The sequence below is a fragment of the Thalassophryne amazonica genome, chromosome 8, assembly GCF_902500255.1.
Source record: "Thalassophryne amazonica chromosome 8, fThaAma1.1, whole genome shotgun sequence".
NCBI lineage: Eukaryota > Metazoa > Chordata > Actinopteri > Batrachoidiformes > Batrachoididae > Thalassophryne > Thalassophryne amazonica.
Genome location: NC_047110.1, coordinates 48,501,893 through 48,522,102, shown reverse-complemented (window position 1 = coordinate 48,522,102; position 20,210 = coordinate 48,501,893). Strand labels below are relative to the sequence as shown.

Below are 20,210 nucleotides of genomic sequence, written 5' to 3'. Positions count from 1 at the left end.
CATAATCCATCTGGTCAGCTGTAGAAGCAACAGTAGTGTGGTACTTAATATCTCAGATGGCTGTGACCTGCCACATATGTTCCAATATTTTTTTTAAAGGCCTGATTGTTTCTAATCCAAATGTGAAGACGCACTTACATAGTGAATCGATTTTGCTCTCAGGCTACTTGTGGTTTTACAAATACTTCATTCAGTTTTCACAGACACAAATATATGCCAAGCATAGAGTTTTAAAATAATAAAAACACTTTTACACTAATTTTTTAAGTGTAAAGAAGAAGGAAAAATTAAAGATAGTTTTCTTCTTTCTCGAGCCTTCGGTTTGCGAGTCGATGAATGAACTAAGTTTTGGCACACTGCTTCACGCGACTCATTTCAGTAGCAACAGACAGATGCGCAGCTCGCACAGAGACGATCTTTGGTAGTCTAATGGACGGACGTGCGTGCGTGGATCCGGAAGACGTGGCGCAAACATCTGGCTTCGCTTTCTGTTGCTGTGACACCAATTATTTAGTTTAACGGTGACATTCGGCACATAGTTAGATAAAGAAACTCGAAGCTTCGTGTCAAGTGCTGCCAAAATGATTTCCCTCACGGATTCACAAAGTAAGACACGTTCGAGCTTCTGTTTGTGCGTGTTTTTTATGGTTTAAATGAATGAATGAATGAATGAATGAAGGCTGACACTGATTCGTCTCTTAAGTTCAATACAGACAGATCCATTTTTTGTGCATTTTGATTTGGTATTTAATTTTGTTGACTGTTGTGGAGCAGTGGTGGAACTGTTCAACAGATTAAATCATTAAGTGATCATTATTTGATAAGTGCAAAAATGAGAGAAAATAGAATAAATAAATATAATTATGGCCCAGATGCCAAGATTCTATTTAGGCAGAGAAAAATAGCAAACCGCCATATTTTAGAATCTGGGACTAGTTAGTTTATATATTTTTTTAAATAAATAAAGTTAAAAAAATTGACTGATAAATCTTCCTTATGAATGGGAAATATTCTGTAATTGTATCTGGACTATAGTGCAGCTGGAAAGTATTCACAGCATTTCACTTTTCCCACATTTTGTTAATTTACAATCTTATTCCAAAAATTGAGTAAATTCATTTTTCCCCTCAAAGTTCTATTCTTTTTTTACATTGTCATTATGGAGTATTGCATGAAGAATTTTGAGGGGAAAAAAATGAATTTAATCCATTTTTGAATAAGGCTGTAACTTAACAAAATGTGTAAAAAGTGATGTGCTGGGAATACTGTCTGGGTGCACTGTATATCATGATTCTGCTACCGTGCAACACTTGCAGAAGTGCAGAAACTATTGTTCCATAAGAAGAAGTGTTGTTCAAGTTTCCACAATTTCTATGCATATCAGAAAAGAATTAAACCATAACGCTTATTCTAAACATAACCCATGTAAAAGAAAGTAATTAGACAGTTGCTTGGCAGCTGACACATAAGATTTGGATCTTCATTCTGACAGAAGCGTGCAGACCCTTTGCAGAAATCAGAGTTTGTCCTGCATCACAAACTGTATGGAATAGAAGCAGTGAGTTCATAAATTTTCCATAAGTAACTTCGCAAAAAGTACTGCTTATTCCACTGTGAACTTTTGGGTTCTAGACACAGGAGAAGGCCAGTGAACCTCATTTTGGGCCATGTTGACATCTTTTAACGGGCAAAATAACATCACTTCATTCATACACAGTTTGTCACCAGAGTTATCAGATCTGTCTGCCCAGGAACCTGTATACTTAAATCACGTCATACCCAGTGAACTTGAATAGTTTGTAGTACAGTCTTTCACATATCACCTTTCTGCTGTCAAAACATTGTGTGTATTAGGGCAACAGTATGTTGTCATAACATGCCATTGAAGTTTGATGTTAATTGCTCCTTAACACTACAAGCTTAATATTTTCCCTTGTTTTTTTTCCTTTACAGTTAATAAACAAGCAGTGGTGGCCATCAGGACCCGGAGATTAGCAGCAAAACCTCATAAATCAAATGCAAACAAAAGCCCATTTTCACAGAATTCTGACCCCATTGAAATTCAATCTCCAGGTCACTTCAAACCCCCAACAGACCAGACAATTACTAAGTGCAATATAAATGCAGTCCATTTAAATGCAATGCTATTTCTACAACCCCAATTCCAATGAAGATTGGATGTTGTGTAAAATGTAAATGAAAACAGAATACAATGATTTGCATATCCTCTTCATCCTATATTCAATTGAATACACCACAAAGACAAGATATTTAATATTAAAACTGATACACTTTATTGTTTTGTGCAAATATTTGCTCATTTTGAAATGGATGCCTGCATCACATTTCAAAAAGCTGGGACGGTGGTATGTTTACCACTGTGTTACATCACCTTTCCTCCTAACACTCAATAAGCGTTTGGGAACTGAGGACACTAATTGTTGAAGCTTGTAGGTGGAATTCTTTCCCATTCTTGCTTGATGTACACCTTCAGTTGTTCAACAGTCCGGGGTCTCTGTTGTGGTATTTTGTGCTTCATAATGCACCACATATTTTCAATGGGTGACAGGTCTGGACTGCAGGCTGGCCAGTCTAGTACTCACAGTCTTTTACTATGAAGCCACGCTGTTGTAACACGTGCAGAATGTGGCTTGGCATTGTCTTGCTGAAATAAGCAGGGATGTCCCTGAAAAAGACATTGCTTGGTTGGCAGCATGTGTTGCTCCAAAACCTGGATGTGCCTTTCAGCATTAATGGTGCCATCACAGATGTGCAAGTTGCCCATGCCATGGGTATTAACACACCCCCACACCATCACAGATGCTGGTTTTTGAACTTAGCGCTGGTAACAATCTGGATGGTCTTTTTCCTCTTTTGTCCGGAGGACACGTCCATGATTTCCAAACCAATTCGAAATGTGGACTCATCAGACCATAGCTCACTTTTCCACTTTGCGCCTGTCCTTTTCAAATGAGCTCGGGCCCAGAGAAGGTGGCGGCGTTTCTGGATGTTGTTGATGTATGGCTTTCGCTTTCCATGGTAGAGTTTTAACTTGCACTTTATTAATGCAGTGCCACCTGAGGGATCGAAGGTCACGGGCATTCAATGTTGGTTTTCGACCTTGCCCCTTTCGTGTAGAAAGTTCTCCAGAATCTCTGACATTTCTGATTATATTATGGACTGTAGATGATGGAATCCTTAAATTCCTTGGAAGTGAACGTTGAGAAACATTGTTCTTAAACTGTTGGGCTATTTTTTTCATGTAGTTGTTCACAAAGAGGTGATCCTCACCCTATCTTTGCTTGTGAATGGCTAAGACTTTTGGGGATGCTCCTTTTATACCCAATCATGAGTGTCCTCAGTTCCCAAACACTTAAGCCCAGGTTACACATAGACGGTTTTGTCGGCGGGTAGTATGTAGACCGAAGTTCGCGGTAGTTCCGGCTGTTTTCGCGGTGGAAAGGGGTGGAGCATTTCGCCGGCGTTTTGAGCGCCCTACTAGCCGCAAATACGCGGATAAGACGGCGCTAAATCCGCTGAATAAAGCGGCGTTTTGACGGTGTTTGACCGGGAGACATGTTTAGCCGCATGTTCTCCTTGAATTGTTGGCTGTCTGAGTGGTGTCCAAAAAATGAGGTGGGCTTCATAGATAATTGGCAAACCCTAACCCTAACCCATCCATACCACTTTGGATGGAGCAGCTCTCATTTCTAGAAATCTGGCCAATTTTCTTAAATCCTCCAAACCGTGACTATCCAGGGTTGGGACCAGGAAGCAGAGTTGTAGTCTTACACACCTCTCTGCGGCTTCTCTCCCCCTGCCATCCCCTCATTACCCCATCCCTGTAGAGACGGTGCCTGCTCCTAGACCACCAATAACCAGCAAAAATCTATTTAAGCATAAAAATTCAAAAAGAAAAAAATAATATAGCACCTTCAGCTGCACCACAGACTAAAACAGTTAAATGTGATCTATTAAACATTAGGTCTCTCTCTTCTAAGTCCCTGTTGGTAAATGATATAATAATTGATCAACATATTGATTTATTCTGCCTTACAGAAACCTGGTTACAGCAGGATGAATATGTTAGTTTAAATGAGTCAACACCTCCGAGTCACACTAACTGCCAGAATGCTCGTAGCACGGACTGAGGCGGAGGATTAGCAGCAATCTTCCATTCCAGCTTATTAATTAATCAAAAACCCAGACAGAGCTTTAATTCATTTGAAAGCTTGACTCTTAGTCTTGTTCATCCAAATTGGAAGTCCCAAAAAACAGTTTTATTTGTTATTATCTATCGTCCACCTGGTCGTTACTGTGAGTTTCTCTGTGAATTTTCAGACCTTTTGTCTGACTTAGTGCTTAGCTCAGATAAGATAATTATAGTGGGCGATTTTAACATCCACACAGATGCTGAGAATGACAGCCTCAACACTGCATTTAATCTATTATTAGTGTTGGGAAAGTGTCGGTACACGGACCCACAACAGGGGGCGCAAAGGAACGGACAATGGAGTAGGTCAAATAACAACACTTTACTGTTGTGAATGTGCACAACAAATACAACAGATTACAACAATAGATCAGAATCAATTCACAAAGGTGTCGTGTGGGCAGGCTCGAAGATAGGAGACACCTGTCCAAAGCAGAACCGGAACCACACGATTTCCTCCGCCACCAGACCCCGGGAATACTGGAGCCGCCAAGTCCCGAACTCCCAGGTGGCCACTGCCTCCGCGTGTCGGACCTGGTACTGCTGGCGAGGAACAAAAACACAATTAAAGGTGGGCGCGTTTGCACCCAGTAATCCGCACGGCAGGAAAGCTACCTCCACCTCTCGTTGGAAAAAAGGTCTGTTATCACTCACAAAAATCACAAAAGGTTACTTTCAAGCAGTCAGCTGAGAATATTACCTTCCAGGTAGAACGATATCTCGGCAAAGAGGTGGAGACGTCGTCCTGCTGATGTACCCCTGCTGATTGGTAAGAGCTGTTGCAGGTGATGCGTGACAGCTGTCACCCTAGCTGCTCCTGTGAGGCGGCTGCGCCCTCTGGTGCCTGGAGCCCGCACTCCAGGCAGGGCGCCCTCTGGTGGTGGGCCAGCAGTACCTCCTCTTCTGGCGGCCCACACAACAGGACCCCCCCCTCAACGGGCGCCTCCTGGCGCCCGACCAGGCTTGTCCAGGTGGCGGCGGTAGAAATCGGCCAGGAGGGCCGGGTCCAGGATGAAGCTCTTCTTCACCCAGGAGCGTTCTTCGGGGCCGTACCCCTCCCAGTCCACCAAATACTGGAAGCCCCGGCCCATCCTACGGACATCCAAAAGCCGGCGTACAGTCCAAGCCGGCTCGCCATCGATGATCCGGGCAGGAGGCGGCGCCGGACCCGGAGTACAGAGGGGTGAGGAGTGATGAGGTTTAATCCGGGACACATGAAACACAGGATGGATCCGCAGTGAGGCCGGCAGCCGAAGCCTCACTGCGGCTGGACTGATGACCTTCAGGATCTTGAATGGGCCGATGTAACGGTCCTGTAACTTGGGGGAGTCCACTTGGAGGGGGATGTCCTTTGTGGATAACCACACCTCCTGCCCAGGCCGATACGCAGGGGCCGGGGTCCGCCGACGGTCGGCATGGGCTTTTGCCCTCGTCCGGGCCTTTAGCAAAGCAGAACGGGCGGCACGCCACACCTGACGGCACTTCCGCAGGTGGGCCTGGACCGAGGGCACACCGACCTCTCCCTCAACCACCGGAAACAACGGGGGCTGATACCCCAGACATACCTCAAAAGGGGAGAGGCCGGTGGCTGAAGACACCTGGCTGTTATGGGCATACTCAATCCAGGCCAAATGGGTACTCCAGGCCGCCGGGTGTGCGGCAGTCACGCAGCGCAAGGCCTGCTCCACCTCCTGGTTTACCCGTTCTGCTTGCCCGTTGGTCTGAGGGTGGTACCCGGACAAGAGACTCACCGTGGCCCCCAGTTCCCGGCAGAAGCTCCTCCAGACTTGCGAGGAGAACTGGGGACCGCGATCGGAGACGATGTCTGTTGGAATCCCATGCAGCCGGACGACGTGGTGGACCAGGAGGTCCGCTGTCTCCTGGGGTGTTGGGAGCTTCGGGAGGGCCACGAAGTGGGCCGCCTTGGAGAATCGGTCCACTATCGTGAGGATGGTGGTGTTACCCTGGGACGGCGGGAGGCCCGTGACAAAATCCAGGCCGATGTGGGACCAGGGGCGATGAGGCACGGGCAGCGGCTGGAGTAAACCTGATGCCCGGCGATGGTCAGCCTTGCCCCTGGCGCAGGTGGTGCAGGCCTGGATATAATCCCGGACATCGGCCTCTAGGGACGCCCACCAGAAGCGCTGCCGGACAACTGCCACGGTTCTTCGCACCCCTGGATGACAGGAGAGCTTGGAGCCGTGACAGAAGTCCAGGACTGCAGCCCTAGCTTCTGGTGGGACGTATAGTTTGTTCTTCGGCCCAGTTCCGGGGTCCGGGCTTCGTGCCAGGGCCTCCCGGACGGTTCTCTCTACGTCCCAGGTGAGGGTGGCCACGATAGTGGACTCCGGGATGATGGGTTCTGGTGGATCCGACAACTCTGCTTTGACTTCATCTTCATGTACCCGGGACAAGGCATCCGATTCCGGTGGCCAGTGAAAACCGTGAATGGCACGGACGTTCCCTCCAACAGATGTCTCCACTCTTCAAGAGCCTCTTTCACCGCAAGGAGTTCTCGATTGCCGACGTCATAGTTCCGTTCGGCCGGGGTCAACCTGCGGGAAAAATAGGCACACGGGTGAAGGACCTTATCGGTCTTCCCGCTCTGGGAAAGCACGGCTCCTATCCCTGAGTCCGAGGCGTCCACTTCAACCACTAACTGGCGACTAGGATCGGGCTGCACCAGAACGGGTGCAGACGAGAAGCGCCGTTTCAACTCCTTGAACGCGGCATCGCAACGATCCGACCAGGTGAAGGGGACTTTTGGTGAGGTCAGGGCTGTCAGGGGGCTAACTACCTGACTGTAGCCCTTAATGAACCTCCTGTAGAAATTTGCAAAGCCGAGGAACTGTTGCAGCTTCCTACGGCTAGTGGGTTGGGGCCAGTCTCTCACCGCCGCAACCTTGGCCGGATCAGGAGCGACGGAGTTGGGGGAGATGATAAACCCCAGGAAGGACAAAGATGTGCGGTGAAACTCGCACTTCTCGCCCTTCACAAACAGCCGGTTCTCCAACAACCGCTGCAGGACCTGACATACATGCCGGACATGAGTCTCAGGATCCGGAGAAAAGATGAGTATATCGTCTAGATATACGAAGACGAATCGGTGCAGGAAATCCCGCAAGACATCATTAACCAATGCTTGGAACGTCGCAGGGGCGTTTGTGAGGCCGAACGGCATGACCAGGTACTCAAAGTGGCCTAATGGGGTGTTGAATGCCGTCTTCCATTCGTCTCCCTTCCGGATCCGAACCAGGTGATACGCATTTCTAAGATCCAGCTTAGTAAAGATTTTGGCTCCATGCAGGGGGGTGAACACGGAATCTAATAATGGCAACGGGTATCGGTTGCGAACCGTAATCTCATTCAGCCCCCTGTAATCAATACATGGACGAAGTCCGCCATCTTTCTTGCCCACAAAAAAGAAACCTGCCCCCATCGGGGAGGTGGAGTTCCGGATCAGCCCGGCAGCTAATGAGTCCCGGATGTAGGTCTCCATTGATTCGCGCTCAGGTCGTGAGAGGTTGTACAGCCTGCTGGACGGGAACTCAGCGCCTGGAACCAAATCAATGGCACAATCGTACGGACGGTGCGGGGGAAGGGTGAGTGCCAGATCCTTGCTGAAGACATCAGCAAGATCGTGGTACTCAACCGGCACTGCCGTCAGATTGGGAGGGACTTTGACCTCCTCCTTAGCCTGGGAACCGGGAGGAACCGAGGATCCTAAACACACCCGATGGCAGGTTTCGCTCCACTGAACCACCACCCCAGGCGGCCAATCGATCCGGGGATTGTGCTTTAACATCCATGGGATGCCCAAAATCACGCGGGAGGTAGAAGAAGTTACAAAAAACTCAATCTCCTCCCGGTGGTTTCCAGACACCACCAGAGTTACTGGTTGTGTCTTGTGTGTGAGTAAAGGGAGGAGGGTGCCATCTAGTGCCCGCACCTGCAATGGCGAAGGAAGCGCCACCAGAGGGAGCCCTACCTCCTTTGCCCATCTGCTGTCTAGCAGATTCCCTTCTGACCCCGTGTCCACCAGTGCTCGGGCTTGAAGGGTTAAATCCCCGCTCAGGATTGTGACTGGGAGTCGTGTGGCAATTTGTGTGTGTCTCACTTGAATGTCTTGACCCCCCCTTAGCCCAGTCTCTAAGGGTGAGTGTTGACGTTTTGACCGTTTGGGGCAGTCTCTCTGTGTGTGCTCTGTTGAGCTGCAGAGAAAACACTCTCCATGGATCAGCCTCCCCATTTTGGCCCTGTGCGTTTCCCTAACAACGTCACCAGGGGGAGCTGTTGCCCCACAAAGTGCTGCGGCTGTGGAGCGTGGGGAGGGCGTCCCCTTTTCGAACCCGGAAGGGAGAGGGGTGGCGCGTATCCGGTCACGTCCTTCGCATCGCTCCCGACGGCGTTCCTCTAACCGATTGTCTAATCGTATAACGAGATCAATAAGCCCGTCTAAATCCCGCGGTTCGTCCTTGGCCACCAGGAGCTCCTTCAGGACCAACTACAGTCCGTTTACGAAGGCGGCACGGAGGGCAGTGTTATTCCAGCCGGACCTCGCAGCCGCGATGCGGAAGTCGACTGCATAAACAGCTGCGCTCCGGCGCCCCTGTCTCATTGACAGCAGCACGGCTGAAGCGGTCTCTCCTCTATTTGGGTGATCGAACACTGTTCTGAACTCCCTCACAAACCCATCATATATCAGAAGGAGCCGTGAATTTTGCTCCCAAAGCGCTGTAGCCCAAGCGCGTGCCTTGCCGCAAAGCAGATTAATGACATAAGCTATCTTACTAGCATCAGTCGCGTACATGACGGGACGTTGTGCGAAGACGAGCGAACACTGCATAAGAAAGTCCGCGCACGTCTCCACACAACCTCCGTACGGCTCTGGAGGGCTTATGTATGCTTCCGGGGAAGGTGGGAGGGGTCGTTGAATGACCTGTGGAACGTCACTGTTGCGCACAGGGTCGACAGGAGGGAGAGCCGCAGCAGCGCCCTGAGGGCGCGCTTCCACCTGCGCGGCGAGAGCCTCCACCCTGCGGTTAAGGAGGACGTTCTGCTCGGTCATTAAATCCAACCGAGCCGTGAAAGCGGTGAGGATCCGCTGCAACTCACCGATCATTCCTCCTGCGGACGCCTGTGCGCCCTGTTCTTCCATTGGCCGTTCAACAGCCGGTTGACGCCCCTCGGGATCCATGACGGTGGCCGAGATATCCTGTTGGGAAAGTGTCGGTACACGGACCCACAACAGGGGGCGCAAAGGAACGGACAATGGAGGAAGTCAAATAACAACACTTTACTGTTGTGAATGTGCACAACAAATACAACAGATTACAACAATAGATCAGAATCGATTCACAAAGGTGTCGTGTGGGCAGGCTCGAAGATAGGAGACACGTGTCCAAATCAGAACCGGAACCACACGATTTCCTCCGCCACCAGACCCCGGGAATACTGGAGCCGCCAAGTCCCGAACTCCCAGGTGGCCACTGCCTCCGCGTGTCGGACCTGGTACTGCTGGCAAGGAACAAAAACACAATTAAAGGTGGGCGCGTTTGCACCCAGTAATCCGCACGGCAGGAAAGCTACCTCCACCTCTCGTTGGAAAAAAGGTCTGTTATCACTCACAAAAATCACAAAAGGTTACTGTCAAGCAGTCAGCTGAGAATATTACCTTCCAGGTAGAACGATATCTCGGCAAAGAGGTGGAGACGTCGTCCTGCTGATGTACCCCTGCTGATTGGTAAGAGCTGTTGCAGGTGATGCGTGACAGCTGTCACCCTAGCTGCTCCTGTGAGGCGGCTGCGCCCTCTGGTGCCTGGAGCCCGCACTCCAGGCAGGGCGCCCTCTGGTGGTGGGCCAGCAGTACCTCCTCTTCTGGCGGCCCACACAACAATTAGACTCAATTGGCTTTGCTCAAAATGTAAATGAGTCCACCCACCACTTTAATCATATCTTAGATCTTGTTCTGACTTATGGTATGGAAATTGAAGACTTAACAGTATTCCCTGAAAACTCCCTTCTGTCTGATCATTTCTTAATAACATTTACATTTACTCTGATGGACTACCCAGCAGTGGGAAGTAAGTTTCATTACACTAGAAGTCTTTCAGAAAGCACTGTAAGTAGGTTTAAGGATATGATTCCTTCTTTATGTTCTCTAATGCCATATACCAACACAGTGCAGAGTAGCTACCTAAACTCTGTAAGTGAGATAGAGTATCTCGTCAATAGTTTTACATCCTCATTGAAGACAACTTTGGATGCTGTAGCTCCTCTGAAAAAGAGAGCTTTAAATCAGAAGTTCCTGACTCCGTGGTATAACTCACAAACTCGCAGCTTAAAGCAGATAACCCGTAAGTTGGAGAGGAAATGGCGTCTCACTAATTTAGAAGATCTTCACTTAGCCTGGAAAAAGAGTCTGTTGCTCTATAAAAAAGTCCTCCGTAAAGCTAGGACATCTTACTACTCATCACTAATTGAAGAAAATAAGAACAACCCCAGGTTTCTTTTCAGCACTGTAGCCAGGCTGACAAAGAGTCAGAGCTCTATTGAGCCGAGTATTCCTTTAACTTTAACTAGTAATGACTTCATGACTTTCTTTGCTAATAAAATTTTAACTATTAGAGAAAAAATTACTCATAACCATCCCAAAGACGTATCGTTATCTTTGGCTGCTTTCAGTGATGCCGGTATTTGGTTAGACTCTTTCTCTCCGATTGTTCTGTCTGAGTTATTTTCATTAGTTACTTCATCCAAACCATCAACATGTCTATTAGACCCCATTCCTACCAGGCTGCTCAAGGAAGCCCTACCATTATTTAATGCTTCGATCTTAAATATGATCAATCTATCTTTATTAGTTGGCTATGTACCACAGGCTTTTAAGGTGGCAGTAATTAAACCATTACTTAAAAAGCCATCACTTGACCCAGCTATCTTAGCTAATTATAGGCCAATCTCCAACCTTCCTTTTCTCTCAAAAATTCTTGAAAGGGTAGTTGTAAAACAGCTAACTGATCATCTGCAGAGGAATGGTCTATTTGAAGAGTTTCAGTCAGGTTTTAGAATTCATCATAGTACAGAAACAGCATTAGTGAAGGTTACAAATGATCTTCTTATGGCCTCAGACAGTGGACTCATCTCTGTGCTTGTTCTGTTAGACCTCAGTGCTGCTTTTGATACTGTTGACCATAAAATTTTATTACAGAGATTAGAGCATGCCATAGGTATTAAAGGCACTGCGCTGCAGTGGTTTGAATCATATTTATCTAATAGATTACAATTTGTTCATGTAAATGGGGAATCGTCTTCACAGACTAAGGTTAATTATGGAGTTCCACAAGGTTCTGTGCTAGGACCAATTTTATTCACTTTATACATGCTTCCCTTAGGCAGTATTATTAGATGGCATTGCTTAAATTTTCATTGTTACGCAGATGATACCCAGCTTTATCTATCCATGAAGCCAGAGGACACACACCAATTAGCTAAACTGCAGGATTGTCTTACAGACATATAGACATGGATGACCTCTAATTTCCTGCTTTTAAACTCAGATAAAACTGAAGTTATTGTACTTGGCCCCACAAATCTTAGAAACATGGTGTCTAACCAGATCCTTACTCTGCATGGCATTACCCTGACCTCTAGTAATACTGTGAGAAATCTTGGAGTCATTTTTGATCAGGATATGTCATTCAATGCGCATATTAAACAAATATATAGGACTGCTTTTTTGCATTTACGCAATATCTCTAAAATTAGAAAGATCTTGTCTCAGAGTGATGCTGAAAAACTAATTCATGCATTTATTTCCTCTAGGCTGGACTATTGTAGTTCATTATTATCAGGTTGTCCTAAAAAGTTCCCTGAAAAGCCTTCAGTTAATTCAAAATGCTGCAGCTAGAGTACTAACGGGGACTAGAAGGAGAGAGCATATCTCACCCATATTGGCCTCTCTTCATTGGCTTCCTGTTAATTCTAGAATAAAATTTAAAATTCTTCTTCTTACTTATAAGGTTTTGAATAATCAGGTCCCATCTTATCTTAGGGACCTCATATCACCCCAATAGAGTGCTTCGCTCTCAGACTGCAGGCTTACTTGTAGTTCCTAGGGTTTGTAAGAGTAGAATGGGAGGCAGAGCCTTCAGCTTTCAGGCTCCTCTCCTGTGGAACCAGCTCCCAATTCAAATCAGGGAGACAGACACCCTCTCTACTTTTAAGATTAGGCTTAAAACTTTCCTTTTTGCTAAAGCTTATAGTTAGGGCTGGATCAGGTGACCCTGAACCATCCCTTAGTTATGCTGCTATAGACCTAGACTGCTGGGGGGTTCCCATGATGCACTGAGTGTTTCTTTCTCTTTTTGCTCTGTGTGTACCACTCTGCATTTAATCATTAGTGATTGATCTCTGCACCCCTCCACAGCATGTCTTTTTCCTGGTTCTCTCCCTCAGCCCCAACCAGTCCCAGCAGAAGACTGCCCCTCCCTGAGCCTGGTTCTGCTGGAGGTTTCTTCCTGTTAAAAGTGCTTGCTCACAGGGGGTCGTTTTGACCGTTGGGGTTTTTCTGTAATTATTGTATTAATAATAATACAATAATACAGTATTATTGTACTGTTTGTTGTGATTTGGCGCTATATAAATAAAATTGATTGATTGATTGACTGGTAGCATCTGGCACACGTCAGTTAACGGGGGTTAATACCCAGTTCTATCCTTTACAATCGCAGGTTAAGACGCGCGTGAGAACGGCGGTGTTCTGCTGCCGCCGATAATGCCCTGTGTACCGCTGGATTTATCCAGGCAAATCCTGTGTTACAGGAACTTTTGCATATAGGCACCGCCCCCAGAGTATAATAGGCTGAAGCAGCTGTCACTGCACAGGGAGGGAGATCATGCTCAGCCTTTTCTTCTCCTTTCCTTTTTCCCTCTTCAACGTGTTGCTCGTCTCCACCACAGGCCTCTCCTCTGCTTCTGAACCAGACCTCTTGGTAAGTCCTTGCTGCTGCCGATTTTCTTTTAGGAGGCATACTGGAGCTTCTCTGCAAAAATATCTCGAGCTGGCTGCGAGTGAGAGGCCTGCATGCAGCGCGCTAGCGTTTTTATACTGACCGCCACCTATCGGCCGTTTGGAACGCCGTTAACCAGGAGGTGGCGTTTAGAACGGCGTACTGTCCGCTAGCGCCGCCATTTTGTCTGCCTCTGTCGCCGGTTAAAATGCCTTTGAGGACGCCGATGTGGGCTCTATCACTGTTTTACACGCCGTTGGTTAGGGATACAACGCCGGCCACCAAATACGACGGTGTAAATTGCGGCACTACAGGAAGGGGCAGGATGAAACAGCGATTAAAAAGTATCAAACGCTGTTGTTCGCGTTGTCTCCGTCGTCACGCGAATTCTCCAGGAGCGCTCCTGGAATTATTCGACATGTTGAATAATTTTTTTGACGATTCCCGGTAAAGCTGGAACTAAGCCACGCCCCCTAGTGCCGGTGTTGACAACGGCGTGTGATCCTTAAGACGGCCAAAAACTCTTCTGGGACGCTTCCGGGAGCTCTTACCGTCTATGTGTAAATGGGGCTTTATTGAGTGTTGTTAGAATGAAAGGTGATATAACACAGTGGTAAACATACCGCTGTCTCAGCTTTTTTTGAAAAGTGTTGCAGGCATTCATTTCAAAATGAGCAAATATTTGCACAAAAACAATGAAGTTTATCAGTTTGAACATTAAATATCTTTGTGGTGTATTCAATTGAATATAGGTTGAAAAGGATTTGCAAATCATTGTACTCTGTTTTTATTTACATTTTACACAATGTCCCAACTTCATTGGACTTGGGGTTGTACTATGGAAAACTGATTCGCCCCATGGAATTTTGATCTCATATGAATAATTTACCTTTTGTTAATAATGTTCTATACTTATTTAATAAAAAATGATATTTTTTACTTTCCATAAGCCACAGTTTATGTATATTATATAATATGCGAATAAGCCAGTACACAAAGGTAGTGTACAATTTTAATATGTATATGTATTTTTTTATGACTGCATGGGGCGGGGGTGTGTGTGTGGGGGGGGGGGTGTGTGTGTGTGTGTGTCAAGTTTCTCTCTGTCATGACTACATGCCTGAGCATTTCCAGACATGTCCCATTGTGTCAGCATTCCTGTTTAAACTAATTTCCTGCACTGTGGTAACAGATGCCCAGATTACACTGAAATGTTCTGTGATGGTCCTTCTGGCACAGAATGATTGAGCAAATTTTGTTGGCAATTCAAACATGACTGAAAGTTTCCTGTCATCTCTTGATTCCCTTACGTTGACATTTCAAGATAAGTGTTTTTTTATGTCATTCATTTGTATCTTGCTGGTTGAGGTTCATTAAGGCACCTTGACACTTGCACAAATTTGTTCCTCGCACTGGCACGGAATCTTGCGTGCCAGTGATGAATATACTCGTTGTAAACTGTTGTGAACTGTGCGCCATTGTGCAAAGAAAATTAGGAAATGTTCATCATTTCTGGTATGCATTAATTTTGTGCCACTTGCATGAACTAGTCGTGAACATTGCTCAACCTATTCAAAAACACTGTGTCACTGCGTGTAAATTCATGTAATTGTGCGGAGGGCATCTGAACCTGCAATTTAGATTATGACGAGATGTTACAGTGTCAAGGTGGCTTTATGTTGAGCGCAAATTTGTTGTCACATGTGGATTAGGATGCAACTGTTTTTGTTTGTCAACCTGTGCAGAAATCGGGATGGGGCTGACAGGCTTTGGCGTGTTTTTTCTCTTCTTTGGGATGATGCTGTTTTTTGATAAAGCACTCCTTGCCATCGGAAATGTGAGTGACATCACATTGTGTGACTTCAAAGCTTCTCCCATATTTAAGCTCAGCAGCTCATAAGTTTGTTTGTTGTTTTTTGTTGAGTACTGCCACAGTACGGCTCCGTGTTGAGTCTTGTTGTACTCAGATATCTCTGTGTTAAACTCTTTTGTGTGTCTGTCCTCCTCATGCAGATTCTGTTTGTTTCCGGTCTGTCCTTTGTGATTGGCCTTGAGCGAACATTCAGATTCTTCTTCCAGAGGCACAAAGCAAAAGCTACAGGCTTCTTTCTGGGTGGAGTATTTGTGGTTCTGATTGGGTGGCCGATTATTGGAGTCATTCTGGAGATCTATGGTTTCTTCCTCTTATTCAGGTCAGCTCTGCAGAGAGGCAGTGGTTTGTTTATTTATTTGTTTATTTATTCCTTAATATGTGCTGCATGAATGCAACTTTTGGAGTCTTACTTCCTGTCTGTCTTCAGGGGGTTCTTCCCAGTGGCAGTGGGTTTCATCAGACGGATACCTGTGCTCGGGTCCTTGCTCAGCTTACCGGGAATCAGTAGTGTAAGTGTCCTGATGATGAGTGATCTGATCTGTGCAAACCAGTAATTTCTTGAAAGATCATTTCGCTTTTGTACAATCGTCAGTAATCAAGACTGAATTTTCTAGTCACTTTGACAATTGCTTCATTTGTAAAAAATAATTTTATAGGAAAAAATGAGAGCCAATAGGACAACTGTCTTGGGAGATGCAAAAATCTACATTACACTTAAAATTGCAACAAAATGACACCAGTGACCTGCTGCTTTACACATCGGTTTGTCAGTGGTGTAAAATAATTTAAAGGACATGTTGCACAGAATTCATAATTTAGATTTGGTTGTACTCAGTGGTGGGCACAGCTAACCAAAAAGTTTGCTTCGATAACCGCTGATCAGATAACTGAAAAGTTATCTTTTATAACGCTAAACTGATAAACCACTAAAAAATTTACTGTAAGCTACAGCTAACCGATAACTTTCAGTATTGTCTCCAGTACACTGTCAGCTACTAACAAGCCAATTTTGAGTTTAAACATTGCCAGCGCTTCTGATAGAATCAAAGGCGATCACAAACCCAAACACAGCCAAGGAGTTAGCACTTCGGTCTTTGTGCGCCCTGCCCACTGCTGTAGGGAAGCATCATTTACCTTGACAGCATACAGTGGTCCAGCCGTGAGGCGGACATCTTGAAGAGGAAAGCAGGTTTGACTTACGGTCAACCAGCTAGAACACTGCGGAAGAAAGCGCTCTCAAACAGCCCGGCAGAAAAATCCCTCCTCCTCCCGCTCGGCAGTAAACAAGCAGAGAGCAAACAGCAGTTGAGAGGATTCACAGTGGCTCTTCTCCGGTATTGGAAAATGTCGCGGGTTGGAGCTGTGTTTTCCAATACATGAATTACGTCGTATCGGAACCCGATACCGAGCCGGGATCGGATCGGTCCCATCCCTACTATTAATTGTTTATTTGTTGCAGCTCTCTTGTCAGCTCAGGGTTTTTTTTTCTGATATTGTGTTGGCCCAAATATATGACAAGGCTTGATTGCTAGCAATGTTTTAAGATGACTGCAAATGAGTGTACTTGTCCTTTACTCAGTTACTGTTGAGAAAATCCATTACTTCCAAACATAGATAATGCTGTGACAGCTGTTACGTCACTGCACCAGAAAGAAATAAACTGTCCTGAATTCTGTTTATTTTAAACAGGTTTAAAGCAGTTACAAACATTTTTCTGTTGCTTGATCATCTCTCTTTTTTTTTTTTTCTTTCTTGTGAGCTGTGAAGATCATAATACCCACCCCTTTTCCCCCTTCCGTGTTTGTTTGTGGCAGCTGGTGGACAAAATTGGCGAGAGCAACACCATGGTATAACAGAATAAGGTTCACCATTTAGAAGGGGACTTCTGTATTTGGCTTGTATTCTTGATTTTTGGACCATCATCACTCCAGGACTGTGGATCCAAACATGTTTCTGCACAAAAAGTAGAAGTCCATCTTTGGATGTTTGAGTGATGTCACAAAGTTTCCACTGACAGAAGGAAATGGCTTTGTGTTGCTATTGGACTAAAGGTAATCAGTGACTTTATTTTAAAAGATGAAAAGTGTGTCTGATTTTGTATCACAGAGGCTCATTAACGACTGACAGCAATGGACAAGTCGAGACGGACCACTGGATGAGACTCCGGAGCTCTTCACAGCACACATTCCTGTAGACTGTGTGCCTGAACTGTTACTGAGAGCATTTATACGTTGTTAAAGGTGTTGCTACTAGAACTTTGTAAAAAATAAGAATTATCAAGGCAGAGAATCCTGAGCTGTTTATGAAACACTTTGTTTTATTTGAGCTTTTTGTAGCTTCATTTTTTTTATGTTTTTGTTTATATTATATTAAGACACTTATCATAGGGTGACAGTTTTACTGTATTTTCTGTGTACAATGTAATAAAGAGTGACTTGTTAAAATGGGTTCATCAGTGATTTTTGGATATTAAAGGCTCTTTCTTTTAGATTCAAATGTGTCAACATCAGCACGAGACAAGAAAAGACACATCTTTTAATCGTATTAAATGTCATTAGTTTGTTCATCTATAATTATTTCAGTGCTCAGATCACCTCTTTATATTCTAAAATGTGAGGATTAAAGGTCTCTGTTTCTTAAAATGCACATGTAAATCAATTGCCTGTAAATTACTTTTGTTACAGAAGTAATTTGCTTTAATAACTGCAATGGGAATATCTAAAGTGTGTATTTTGTGTAAACTAGCAGACTTGGCAAATTTTGCACTCAGATGCTTGTTTAAGCCAAAATTATCATTAATTACACAGCAATGGACCTCTTAAATGTGTAAAACTGTGAAGATGTTTTATTCATGATGGTTTTCATCAAATTCTATTCTGTATTATAAAAGCCAAGTGGCCTGGGTGTGCGTGCATGTTTATGGCTTCGATCACTGAGAAATGGAAGAGAGCTGACATTTTCTGTTTGGTATATGTATGTGTTATAGGCAGGGCTTAATTTGAGGGGGATCAAGCCAGAGCGCGCTCCGGAACCTCTGACGTTGGCTCCGCCAGCTATTTATAATGGATCCGTGAACTGCCACCTCTCTTGACTAACAAATATTAAAAAAAAATCACCGCGATTGCTCTCACTGCCACTCATACCGCAGGCCTCCTGTGTGCTGTGCGGAACTGCGCCAAATCTGGCAACAGGTCCAGAGGCTATGCTCGCTGTTTTGATCCGGATGTTGACTGTAGCCGCAGAGCTCCGTGGCTACCGAGAGAGGACTTGGATTCTTTGCGGGTCCCGCATCCGTACCTCCGGAGGCAGTGAGCAAAGGGAGAGCCGCGCACTGTGTTCTGCGTGTCTGTTTATAATCTTTTCGCACAGAAGAAAAAAGAGTGTTTACACAAGAGAGAAAAGTGAGAAAATGTTGATGCCTGTTTGAGAAAAGTGTGTAGTGGTTTTACAGCCTTAAAACATCTATAAGTGTAAAAAAACAGGGCTACTTCGCGGATTTAATGCCGCGTTCACACCGGGTGCGATCAGATGCTACAAATTTGCGGGGGTCACGTGGCGACGGACGCGCCTCCTTCACCCGGTGTGTCGCTCTGCTTGGGTGGATTTTCGCTGCCAAAATTCGCCCCGGTCCGTCATCAAATAGGAGGAGCTTCCATTCCGCTCGGCGTCAAGTCATCATGACGGACCTTGATCACACGGAGCGAGTTGTTGTGAAAAGCTCCCAATACAGAGAGTATCATTATTTGCTGCAGGAGTTGCGTCTGGATGACGGCTGCTTTAAGCGGTCCTTCCGCCTCGGCGGGACCCAGTTTGAGGACCAACTGTCCCGTTCACGCGCACACATGTAAACAATAATAATTGTTATGTGTCGACGCGGATTGAGGAGCGAACCTGCGTCAGACAGAACCCAGCGCTAAAAATAACCAGAAAGCGGTTCCAACAACAAAAACAATTTATTTTTCACCTGTGCCTAAATAAAATGTACAAAACCAAAACCAACGTCCTTCTGGAGGAGTGACTGCTGGCACGCTCTCCAGCGCCCGCAAGGAGAGAAGTCCGGCGCTCCTGGACCCACTACCACCAGACAAACACCCCCCAGGTGGACACGACAAACTGACTCTCTGTGAAGCAAAGAAGATGTGAGGTAAGTCAGCAGTTACAACAATATCTTTCAAAAGACACACGCTATCAGCAACACATTCAGGTCTGTACTTTTTATCTTTATGCAAATGAGCAGCTTCTCACAACAAGTGGAGGATCACTTATCCTGCACGCCACAGCAGTGAGAAGCAAGCTGCACAATTCTCATCACAATTCAAGTATACTGTGTAACAAAACACCAAGTTACTATCAACAATTAGTCAAATACTTAATTACCTTTAATGTGTGCTGACAGCATGTGTCCTCACCCTTCCTTGCTTCACGGCTCGATGTGTCAAACCCAGGTGCGGTCCTCAGCGTCTCACAAACGAACATCACAAGGTAGAGTTCCCGGCAGTTCTGCTTGAATCACACATGCCTTAAAAGCAGAACGCCATCCAATTATCTGCTTCAGCTGAAAGTCTTTAAGGTTGCATGTGAGCACCAGTCACAGGTGCTTCACATGATGTTGATGAGGGTGAGGATTCTTCAGCCAGCACCTTCTCCACAGACAAATCAGTTTCCATGCCACCTGAGGAGCAAAGAAAAGAAAAGAACACCAAACCATCCAGCCACACCCCCCAACACACAACAGTACCCCCCCATCAACGGGAAGCCTCCCGGCGACCGAACAGACCAGACCCGAGAACAGCACCTCCCTCCGGGGTCCACGTCAGGAAGTAGACAGCACCACGCTCCCAAGGTCCACCACAGACAGCAGGACAGGCACCGCAGCTGGAAGGCCGGCTGGAATCAACAAAGCCCCAAAACATACCCCAATACACTCCAACACACAGAAAAAAAAAAACATAAAACCCACCCAAAACCTCCCCAGGGGACCGTCCCATCAAACCCCGGGAAGAAAAGAAAAACTCCCAAACGCCAAAACCCAACACAGCCCCACAAACACAATACAAACAGAAATGCATAAAAGAAAAATAAACAACCCCCCCAGAATGACCTGCAGAGTCCA

At 45.9% G+C, this 20,210-nt stretch overlaps 1 protein-coding gene across 1 annotated transcript; it reads left to right on the top strand.

The window, feature by feature from the left end:
* The first annotated feature begins 423 nt into the window (after positions 1-423).
* On the top strand, positions 424-17,367 carry golt1bb (golgi transport 1Bb). The gene is made up of 5 exons (XM_034176142.1): positions 424-606; positions 14,970-15,061; positions 15,238-15,416; positions 15,525-15,606; positions 16,912-17,367. The coding sequence occupies exons 1-5, from the start codon at positions 582-584 to the stop codon at positions 16,948-16,950; spliced, it is 417 nt and encodes a 138-aa protein (XP_034032033.1). The 5' UTR covers positions 424-581; the 3' UTR covers positions 16,951-17,367.
* Positions 17,368-20,210: the final 2,843 nt, after the last annotated feature.

Coding starts and splice junctions, on each gene's coding strand:
- golt1bb (XM_034176142.1), top strand. CDS start 582: ATGATTTCCCTCACGGATTCACAAA. Junction 15,062..15,237: donor CACTCCTTGCCATCGGAAAT/GTGAGTGACATC, acceptor CTCCTCATGCAG/ATTCTGTTTGTTTCCGGTCT. Junction 15,607..16,911: donor GCTTACCGGGAATCAGTAGT/GTAAGTGTCCTG, acceptor TGTTTGTGGCAG/CTGGTGGACAAAATTGGCGA.